The following is a 12,415-nucleotide window of genomic DNA, read 5'->3' on the forward strand; positions in this document are numbered from 1 at the left end:
GTGGATTTGGGTTGTTGGTACAAGGTTCCCTACAAGGGATGCTTTCAAAAAAGCTATAAGAAATTATGCAGTTTATAATGGTAGGAATGTTACAATTTCTGTAAGTAACAACAATAGACATGGAAGATTAGGTGTTACGTGTGTTACAGGGTGTCCATTCAAGGTATATCTTTCATTTCATGTTAAAAATGCTTGTTACATGGTTAAAAGTGCAAACAATGAACACACTTGTCAGAGAAATATGATAAAGAACAGACAGCTTACCAGTGACTTTATCGCTGACCAGTACTTGCCAATATTTAAAGCAAATCCACACTGGAAAGCAAAAGAAATACAAGAAGCAGTTAAAGAAAAATTCAAGGTTATCATAAGTAACTGGATGGCTTATAAGGCAAAAAATGCTGCCCACATGAAACTTCATGGGTCAATGAAGGAACATTATAGTAAGTTGGGTTCATACTTAGAAGCATTAAAAGAAGTAAATCCTACTTCAACTTTTGAACTTGTAACTGTCCCACCACAATATTATGAAATGGATTCCGATGATGAGGTTTTCTTCAGAATATTTGTGTGTTTTGATCCAATTAAGAAAGGTTATTTAGCGGGTTGTAGAAGACTTTTATGTCTTGATGGTTGTTTTCTAAAAACATTTCTTGGAGGCATATTGTTGGCTGCAATAGGTAGGGACACCAATGATCAAATGTACCAGTAGCATGGCAGTTGTAGAAGGTGAAAACAATGACAGCTGGACATGGTTTATGAATGAACTGAAGAAGTGTTTAGGAGTAGCCGATGATGGGAAGGGTTGGACACTTGTATCTGACCAACAGAAGGTATGTTAGACTAATTTATTTTCATTTTAGTTAACTATTATTAACTTGTTTTTTTTTTTGTAATTTTGTTTAGGGATTAGTTAATGCTGTTGCTGAGATTTGGAATAATGCTGAGCACAGAAATTGTGCTGGGCATATCTATGCAAATTGGCATAAAAAGTTCAAGGGTGATGATCTAAAGGAATTATTCTGGAGAGCTGCTAGATCTTATTCGGTGTCTGATTACAATAAGGCAATTGTTGAGATGAGGGAATTGAATACTGATGCAGCTGAAGCATTCATCATCCAGAACCCAAAATGTTTCTGTCGGTGCTTTCTTAAAACTGAAACCAAGACTGATGTTATAGTCAACAACATGGCAGAGACTTTTAATGGGTATATCCTTCATTATAGATCGAAGCATATAATCAACATGTTGGAGGATATCAGGGTGTCTGTAATGACCAGGTTAGTTAACAAGCAAAATGAAATGGCTCGTAAAAATGTGTTTGTGTGCCCTAGGATTCAACTAAAGCTTAATAGAGACAAGGACAGGGCTTTCAAATGTAGTGTATTTCCTTCAAGTCCGACTGTGTTTCAAGTGAAGAACATTAATGATGTGTCTGTGGATTTGAACAATAGAACATGCACATGTAGAAAATGGGAGCTAACTGGTATTCCATGCTACCATGTATGTGCAGTAGCAGGTTTTTTGAAAATGAATGTTGAGGAGCTTGTTCATAGTTGTCTCACCAAAGAAATGTATCTCAAGTCCTATCAATTTACGATTCCTCCATTGCCTTCAGAAAAATATTGGCCAGTTGTTAAGCTTCCTCTAAACCCTCCACCAATAAAAATTGGTCCTGGAAGACCTAAGAAAAACAGAAAGAAGGATCCTCACGAACTCCTTAAGAAACCTGGAAAACTAAGTAGGCATGGTCTTTTTATCGCTTGCCAAAACTGTTTTCTAAAAGGACATAATAAGGCATCATGTACTGCAAGTCCAACTGAAACAAGCAATCAAGTAACAAGGAAAATTGGAAGGCCAAAAAAGAAACCAGCTGCACAAGCATCACAAAGTGTACCACAATCTACTCAACCCTCCAAACAGTCTACTCAAGGACAAAAGTCAAAGGGAAGACCAAAGAAGTATGCTAAAACCACCCAAGAAAGTCAGCATGCACCTTGAATGTGTTCTTGTGTATTTTTAAGTTGAATGATTGTCTTTTGTTTAACTTTAAATGTTTGTCTTTTGCTTGAACTGGAATGACGATTTGTTGTTTTTTGTTTGTACTCAAATGTTTTAGGTTTTACAAGTTGAATGTAATCAGACTTGGATGGTAATGTATGTTGTCTTTGTTTATGTTTGGATGTTACTTTGTTTATTTGTCTTTTGTATGTCTATGCAACCTTGGCATTGGATGGTATATGTTGAAAGTTCCAAAGGTGGTTGTTTTTTTTTTTCACTTGGAATTGTCTATGCAGGGGTAAAAATAGGTTCTCTTTATGCAAGGGTAAAACAATAAATAAGTTCTAGTTAAATTAGTAATTTATGTTACATAAATAATATAAGTTTTTATGTAGGGGCAAAACTGTAATTTAAGCAGTTGGTTAGGTTGGTGATTTTATGTGGCAAGTGTATGCACAATAATTTTGGGCATGTCAAACTGAGTTTGCAAAAATTGGTAATGCATGGCAAATGTTGAAAGTTACAAAGTTTGTTTCTTTTCATTTGGGATTGTCTATGTAGGGGTAAAAATAGATTATCTTTATGCAGGGCAAAACAATAAATAAGTTCTAGTTAAATTAGTAATTTATGTTAGGGAAATAATATAAGTTTTTATGCAGGGGCAAAACTGTAATTTAAGCAGTCGGTTAAGTTGGTGATTTATGTGGCAGATGTGTGTGTATGTGCAGGTCAAGCTGTGTTTATATGTTGCAGATGTGTGTGTATGTGCATGTCAAACTATATTCACAATAAAGAAAAAAAATACATTTTGACTTTATAAGTCAAACAATGCACCTGCTCAAAAAGTCAGCTAAGAAAACCATTCTGCTAAATCAATATGTAAAAACTACCTGAGCATTCCATTACATATAATTGAACATGAGTGGATAATACATTTCATTACATATAATCATGCATTGAACCATTAAAACCATTAAAAACATTACATTGTGCATTACAACAACTATATTCACTTAAAATACCAAAACATTCCACCTAATAAAGCTACAACTGCATAAATATATACTTTGTTTGACATAAACTTCGAAAACACTAGCTTATTTTTCAAACTTTTGTTCTTTTCGCGTAACATCATATTCTCCACCTCCATGTTTGCAATATTCATCTATAGTGTCTTGTTTTTCATTTGAAAAATGTTACAATTGCATCCATTAGACGTCATAACATCAACTTGTTCTTTCCATATAAAAAAATTGCAATCGGACCTCCAACTAATCAGAAATTCACGAACTCCTTTAGACAACAATAATTGGAAACACATGAAAACAAAATTTAACTTGCAGGCCATAGAGGGCAGCCGTAAAACTCATGCCCTTGTAAAAGGAAAGTAAATAGGGACATGTATTAGGGTCAATTAAAATTTTAGTTTTGGAGGGAAATGTCACACCCCAAAATCGTTAACTTAGCAAAGGAAGACTTAATTTTGTTAATTTGGGCGGTGATAGACGTTGTTTAGCCAATCATATTTAAAAATAATGCACCATAAGTTGAACTTTATTAAATATCAGAGTTTTACACGTGTCAAACATGCACAGTTGTATTAAATTACAAGTCCAACTATCATTCAATTAAACACAAAACATCATTTTCCTGAATCCTTCACGAAGCATCCATTTTCTTCATTTACCTTAAAAGTATGTTAAAATAATTTTGTCAACACGAATGTTGGTGAATTTCTCGTCTATATATATATATATATGTGGGATGGTTCAAGAGAGAAATGAAATTACTGCGAGAAATGCGAGAAATGAATATGGGCCACTAGTTTTATTTTAGGTTTTAAAAGCTTCAAGATTAATTAAGAAACTATAAATGCATATCTCTCTTCAATTAATATATCTATTAAATTAATATAACTAATCAAATTACTGTAATTGAAAAATATTTAGAATTAATTTACTTTCTATCCAAATTTTTATCCTACACAAATACAATTTATCCTACACAAGTACAATTTATTCATACGTTAAAATATCTTTCTATCCAAATTTCTTCCAACTCAATATATAAATATCCATCAACACGTAGTTACATTGTGATAAATAATATAAAAAACTATTTTACATGTGTTAGCATTAAATATCAACAAAAAAATACAACATACACAAAAATATATAGTCTACACTTGTTCTGAGAATAAAAAACATATAACATACACACAAAATTCTTCATCAATAAAATACACACGAACACGAAAACATATAACCTACACATGAAAACTTTATCCTACACAAATACAATTTATTCATACATTAAAAAAAATTATATTTAAAACCAATTTCTTCCAACTCAACTTATCAATATCCATCAACACGTAGTTATATTGTGATGAATAATACAAAAACTTATCTTACATATTTTTGCATTAAATGTGAAATATACAACCTACACAATAACATATAACTCACACTTGTTCTAAGAATAAGAAAACATAACCTACACACGAAAAACATATAACCTACACACGTGTAGGATATGTGTATATTTGTGTAGTTTATATAATTGTTGATGTCGAATTTAATATGTAAGTTATATGTTTTTTTGTATATTGTATGTTTTTATTGTTCAAAACAAGTGTAGGTTATATAATTTTATGTAGGTTGTATATTTATTGTTTATATTTAATGGACACATTTGTATGACATTTTTTTATTATTTATAAAAACTAAATTAGTGTTTTTATCTTTTTAATTATTTTAGTTAAATTATGTAGATATATTAATTAGAGAGAGATTTATTATGGTTATATTAGTTGTATTAATTGGAGAGAGTGTGTGCATTTATTGTTGCATTTATATCTTTTTCATTTATATTTAAACTTTTAAAACCTAAAATAAAACTAGTGACACATATTCATTTCTCGCAGTAATTTCATTTCTTTCTTGAACTAAAATATATATATATATATATATATATATATGTATATATATGTATATATATATTTGGTATAAAAACGATGGTATAATAGTCTTCAACTATTACACCTCAAATTCTCACCGTTCAACGACGATGACATTTAATCATTTAGAGCACAACATTTTCTAAACTTTCAATCATTCACCATTCTTTTCAATGTAAATATGATTTTCAACTTTCCAAGCATAGCAATATTTCTTAAACAAAACGTGTTAGTTGTGAACGAGCAAAGAGTACAACACATGTATGACTACCATTATGATAAACCTGATGTATACCAAAATCAAAATATTCCCACATTTTCAACCAGAGTGACTGGAAGAGTGAGGGCGTCGCCCCGATAGATCAATCAATATTTTTTGGCCTTTTCTCTCTAGGTTAAAGAATTTTCTTTTCATAATGACTCTATCCATTTAACACAATTTGTTAAATATATAGCCCTTAGTTTACATACCCCCCCCCCCCAAAAAAAAAATTATTTATAATCATTAAAATGAGAGGATTTACGAGAAAACTTACATTTGCGTCTGCTCAAATAACATTCACGTGTGATAATATGTCAATCAACGTCAAGATCTTATTAACATTTATCCAAATGATAACAGTATTCATATGTTTAATACTAAGTTTATTAACACATAAACATAGATACAAATGGAATCTTATCCTAGCTCAATCTTTTATCCTCACGTGTCTTATTTATTATAATTATAATAACTAAATTACAAACTTATATTTTTTAGGAAAAATCATGACTAAATCGAACGTTTTAAAATATCTCATAAATATATTGGAACAACATAGTTTCAAATAATCGTTGTAAAACTAATATATGTTTTCGAAACTAAATTTGGACGCTATTTAATATTTAATTAAAAGTATATATATTTATTTTAAAGTATAATATTCTTTTATTAATAGATGCGTGTTTAAATTCTGACAAATATATTATATACCATTTTTTTGCAAAACATAATATATAATCGTTATTATTATTTATACCGAAACGTGTTATATTAATTTCTTTAATATTAAAATTTTGTTTTCATATTTTGAATGAAATTTTTACATTTTCTAAAAATATATTTATTTTTAATATTAATGGTGGTCATTATCCGGATAAACTATTTCAGTCAAAATATCGTGTATATATACAAACACGAAATCGTCCAAGTCTCGATTGCAGCATTTTTAACAAATGTTGTCGGGAATTTATATTGGTTATTCACTTATATACTCCTGATTTTAATGCTCGTTTGTAAACTAACTATAGTTAAAATAATCGTCTACCACATTTTAATATTCCAAACTACACTTAATAACATTATATAAACCAATTTATCAAAATCTAATTTTATCAATCTATTAAGAGATAAAAGTTTTAACCTTTCGCGTGCGGTTCACGTCTCAATATATACACATAGCTGACATGCAAAGTGATCTGTATATACCAACGTGTTCATTTTTGCCTCATTAACATTTCTCTGGTCTCGGATCGTCTATACGACACCTCAAAACCTACATGCAACCCATTTTAAAGAGCTATTTTCGTTCTAAAATCTGAACAGTAACTTACGAAGCTTATAACTCACCATTCAGATATCTAATCATCTATTCCTTCAGTGGAATCAAATATCTATATGTTAGGAAGGTTCACCGAATCTTTCAGCTTCATCCGATTTTCAGATATCCGGTAATCTGCATTTCTTTTCAGCTGCGTTTTCAAAATCCGCCCAGCGAACTGAACACGAAAACGAGTTGAGAAACTCAACTTAAGCAACTCTAATCCTTATCTCCACTGTTCAAATTAATTATATATGATTTGTGAACCCTCTGTATAAAACTAAAGATGATCGGACCGTTAGATCTTTCGTTATAAACCGATCTTTGCGGACATGGAAGACTAATACAATCTGTCCAGATTTTAAAACATGTTTATAACTAACCTAAGCTTAGATTTAGGACAAATAGAGCTTACCATCGCGTTCGGGACTTCGATAAATGGTTCCGGGTAGAAGACGGGCTTCGGCCGCCACCGGACCACTACCGGCCACCACTCACCACCACCGGACTACCACCGTCCTCCTTGGTGGAATCCTCTAACCTCTCTCTACATTTCTCTCTCTAGAATGCAGAAAATATTATGTTGAATGAATGTAAAGTGGGGGTAGGCCCACTTATATAATGCGGTTTTAAAGCGTTTTGCAGTCGCGCTTCGGTCTCTCGCTCCAACAAACCCGCTACCTCCAGTGACGTTATAGTTTCCAAATATATTTCGTCAAAATGTTTATTTCAATCTCGACTTAAATCTGTCTCGCTAGCTTATGATTTCCGCTAATAAATTATTGACGATCGTTACCCGGTGTCGGTTTTGTATTACTCCAAACTAAATAAAACTAGTGTAGTTTTTCCCGAAAACAACTCATCCAAACTTATGGTGTCTATTTGATTTATTTTATCTAAATTATAAACCTCAAATACGACGATGGTATTAACTTTTACAAGCTTTTCGGTACATGTGTTTTAACGAACATGTTTGAAAATACAAATTTGCATTATTCCGTTTCGTTATAACTCAGAATTGAGTCGCGTTCTCGCTTTTCAGTTCTCTACGGTATTCAGATGAATTCAACCATGTACATTTTCTCAAATGTCGGGTTGAATATTCGCACGTTAACCGAAAACGTTCATTTCTTGTTAGCGTACCACCAAACTTTATTTATCCCCCTTAACTTCTCACGTGTTTTACAATATATATACTCCCTTCATTCCTAACATAAAATATTATATTTAACTTATGGATCTTAATTCTCACATAACTCATTCTAAACATGTCTTAGTCTCGTTTATAGAATATAATAATACTTTTTATTTTGATGGGTGTCACAGGATAAAGGTTGTGAGGTTTAACCATAAACTGACACATATCACAATTATTTTATTTTATTAGAATATGTAGAGGTAGATTAACTCAATAGTTATTAATTAGTTGAAGTTATCTAATAACATTGAGTTTTTTACTAAAATAGGAATTTTGGAAAAACTATTTACTTATAATGGAGATTTTAAAACTATTTATCAAAATAAGTTCTCTCTATCATTTATTTTTTTAATTAATCTATTATTAATCAATTATATTTCTATCATGGTTTATCGGCTCAATCCCAAAATATTATAGTTGCTTCTTCTAATCAAAATTGAATTTTAATTTAGAATTCTAACACAAATACTTTATCAGATCCATATCTGGTTAGCAAATCTTCTACTTTCGACCTTCACCTATCTAGTTCCGACGATCACCTGCAAATACGGAAACTTCGATTTCCGATGGAATGTTCAGCTGGCATCTCATATTGGTAATTGGTAGACGCAGAAGATGGCGTTTTGGTAGCGGCGATTTTTCAAGAACATCTATTCATATCTAAAAATATTTTTATAATTTTTATGATTGAAAGAATATCAGTTGATACTAGTTAGAGCTACAATTCACAACAACCGGCAACTCAACTCGAGTTCCGAGCAGTTGGTGAATTAATCCAACTGGGTTTCATATTTTCCAACACCCATCGGATTGTTTGTGGCCCAACAAGGCGGGGCCTTTCCACCCCATCGATCTACATTATATCCACCACTTTGGTGATCTCGGGTAATGGTGAAAAAAAAAACGATACTTTTGATATCGAGCCAATGCGGCCTAAATAAGTTAAATTTTTTTAAGAAAAGTGGTTCACTTTGAGTTAAGATAATAATAAAAATATAATAACGATACTCTCGTTAATCGTGAGAAATTCACTTAGTACAATACCGTTTACATAAGTACATAAAAAGAATATAAAATGCAAATTTACATACCAAAATGATTCAATCCATATCTTACTAGGAGAGTGCTTCCATAAGGTTTCTTCTAGCATTCATGTCACGAGTCTTCATCACTTGAGTCTTCAACAAATGTTTCTTCAAAACAACAATTCGTTTATTGAAATTGGGTAATGGTTTTGGTTGAGGATCGTGTTAGACACGGGGCCCTTAAAACAGATTCCGTGCCTACTGTCAAGCGCGTCTGTTTCCCAGGGTACAACAACCGGAACAGTATGTGTACTGCCGGAGATGGCCACGAACCCGAGGAAGTCACAGGCGATGTAGGAAAATTTGTTGAAGTTGTTTGACATAAATATAGAGAGTGCTCCTTTCTAAATTTTGTCACGAATGTGTGTAAGTGACTCCAAAATATTTTCTAAGTGTTATTACAACATGAACCAACAAGTTCATTATATACTTACACAAAATGAGAAATACACCAAAATCAATATGTCATAAACAATAAAATTAATTTAGTCATAAACAAGATAATTAATCTTGTAATAAACTTGAAATTAATTATTGTAATTAACATGGTTAAATACTTTTAACTAGATTTAAGTGGTGAATCAAAACCATCATATTTATTCATGACATGAGTTGAAACAAACTATTTGACCAGGTCCAAACAACTGTTCGCAACAGTCCGTTATGCAGGCGCGACACTCATGCGCTCCTACGTGGGACACGATGTCAAAGATAAATCCAATTTTCTCTTCTTTGGTTATTCCAACCATACAAGTTCGAGCATTAATATTCATTCATCTACGCCCCGTTTTGGACACTCAAATCAATATTTATACAACACATATATATATATATATATATATATTATTCATGTCCAAAGTTAGTGAAAAACTCATTTTCACTGATAAATTTTTCCATTCCTTGCATTATAGACATGTGCAACCTGGTGAAATGATAAGGACTCACAATCAAATCTCATTAATAGCGAATGGTTTGTATGAATAAGACTTGTATAACACTTCTATTGTTATATGCTAATCATAATCGTGACTAAAAATGGGAAACTTTTGGTTTTATTCGTAGGAATAATTATTAGAAAAATGAATAATTTATGAGGTTCTTATCCTCTTTAATTTTAATGGGGGTTCACATTAAGTACATAAATTAGGTGATGTATAGTCTTCATAGTCAAAGTACCATTAGGCCCCAATCCCCTTTTCCATTTAATATTTCATTTTTATTAAACTTTAATTAAACATAAAGTTGTCCTTTCAATTCCATTATTATTCCATGCCTAACAAGTGGTCCTAGTGTTAATTCACTGGATATTACATTGATATTTCTAAATATGTAAATAAAAGTTGTTATTCTTCTTATTAGTATAATTAAACCATAAAACTTTTATAACCATATTAGAAAAATATACGCATATAACATATGATACATGATTAAGAGTTAATTTTACTTATGTTTTAGATATGTCTTATATATCTTTATCTTTATCCTTACTATATATAATACACCAAATAATGACAAATTAAGATGCTTTACAAAAAATATCGCACATGGTACAACTTTGAACGGAGGCAAAAAAGTCATTCTCATATTTAAACTCATCAGGCCCGGCCTATAGGGTGGGCCGGGAGGGCAACAGCCCAAGGCCCAACATCAATTAGGGCCCTAAAATATTTTTTGCATTTTTATACAATATAAAAACAAACCAATATAAGTTCATAAGTAGAATTTGGTTCAGCTGGTAGGATTCCATTCTGTCATGTTGGCTGCTTAGGTTCAATTTTTCCCCCTCTTTTATCTATTCATCGTGGCTTATATTTGTTAATGTTTTTTTTATCATATTATTTTATTTTTGTATTTAAAAACCAAAATGACAGTTAATTTAAAATAAAAAAAAACTGTTAGAAGAGACTCACGATTTATTTAAGTATACGAGTTATAATTAGATCAATGTTACAATAACTTTATTTTGTTAGTTTTATCATAAATATCGTTGTAATATTGCCCTTTTATATACACGTTATTAATTTTTATTTTCAGGACCTATTTTTCCATTTGCCCCGAGCCCTTGAATTTTTAAGGATTTTCGGGGACGGCCCTGAAACTCACATTTATCTAATATATTTACAATATTGCCCCCTCAATTATAGTTAAGTTTTAATAAATAATTACAACTATAACCCTTAATCTTTTACATATATCTTACTTTAATTTTCACTTTTAACTCAACTTTCTCCATGATTTTTAAACGTTAATAACTTTTTTCAAACTTTAATATTTTTCCAAAAAAAATGACACCACAAAAACGAGCATATTTTTATCTTTAATTTGAGTATAGTATTGTTACAGTTTATTTTAGTTAAAAAAAATTACATCTTACGTATGGGTGTTTGCGGTCTGGTTTTGCAGGTTTAAATTAAACCGTGAGCAAAACCGTTAATAGCAGTTTTTTGTCGTCGAAAACCAAGACATAACATGGCTTAAAGTTAAAGAAAAAAATTTAATCGTGAAATCAAACAGATGACCGGATTGAACGGTTTTACGGTTTCAAACCGAACAATGAATACCCATAAACTTATTACGTAATTACCAAGATCTGTATTTCTCACTTCATGACGCGTACACCCGTTTAGTAATGATTAAAACTATTGCCACCCAACACCTTATTGTGTATAGATTTACAATCTCTTTTTATTTTTCACATATATAATAAAAATATAAGATGAAAACACAAATACATTTGAAGTTGGAGATGGAGACATAAAAGTTATAATTATTAGTATTATTAACTTCAAAGTAAACGAGAAGCTAAGCCAAACTCAAATCACTTGTTCTTCATCCTTTGTACCTTTTGTACGTGAGGTAAATACTACCAATTTATCATGTATACTCTTTAACCTTTGTAGGACCGGCTCAACGAATGTGGGGGCCTAAATCAAAACAAGATTTTGTGGCCTTTTCATAACAATCGTTAAGGAAATTTTTTTTTTTTGCTTATTACAAGTTTTTAACTCATAACCTATACTTTAGTAACAACCAAGCCTAACACCACATATTACATTACTTTGAGTTTTTTACCAATTATAATATATCTATAAATAATATTTTCTTGGACTTTGGGGCCTTAATTAATTATGAGCCTAAAGCCCTAGCTTGTTTTCGCTGTCTCATGAGCCATCTCTTAACCTTTGGCATGTGTTAATGATGGTTTGTTTATACTAAAGATAAAATAGTTAGATCAAAATAAAAATATATTATCATAACACCCGTAAAAATTTTCTCCATACAATTATTTTTCACACATTTAGTAACTCAAAAACCGGTTGAATGGCAAATTGGTCATTTCGCATAATAATTTACCACCCACCATTTTGATCCATGATCTCCCTAAAATCTCTCCATCACTTTCATACCATTTGAATTTCAACCCAAATTCCATCTTTCTTAAATTAAAACTACTTCTTCTTCACAATCAAATTCTACGCTCAAAACTTCATTCAACTTCTCAATTCCTCAAACAAGGTACACCTTTACACTTATTATTCCGTCAAAATTTTCATAAAATTGCTTCAATTTCTTCATTTTTGACTGATTCCGC

The 12,415-nt window shown here is 31.1% G+C and overlaps 1 protein-coding gene across 1 annotated transcript; it reads left to right on the forward strand.

The window, feature by feature from the left end:
- Positions 1 to 713: 713 nt before the first annotated feature.
- On the forward strand, positions 714 to 2,001 carry LOC143635994 (uncharacterized). The gene is made up of 2 exons (XM_077103692.1): positions 714 to 833; positions 907 to 2,001. The coding sequence occupies exons 1-2, from the start codon at positions 714 to 716 to the stop codon at positions 1,999 to 2,001; spliced, it is 1,215 nt and encodes a 404-aa protein (XP_076959807.1).
- Positions 2,002 to 12,415: the final 10,414 nt, after the last annotated feature.

This window comes from Bidens hawaiensis, unplaced genomic scaffold (assembly GCF_021521415.1).
Source record: "Bidens hawaiensis isolate Kalapana, Puna unplaced genomic scaffold, B.hawaiensis_p1.1 tig00007743_1, whole genome shotgun sequence".
Classification (NCBI taxonomy): domain Eukaryota; kingdom Viridiplantae; phylum Streptophyta; class Magnoliopsida; order Asterales; family Asteraceae; genus Bidens; species Bidens hawaiensis.

Excerpts from the sequence above, each read along its gene's own strand:
- LOC143635994 (XM_077103692.1), top strand. The coding sequence starts at position 714 with ATGGCAGTTGTAGAAGGTGAAAACAATGACAGCTGGACATGGTTTATG. Across the intron at positions 834-906 it reads TTGTATCTGACCAACAGAAG|GGATTAGTTAATGCTGTTGC; the intron begins GTATGTTAGACT and ends AATTTTGTTTAG.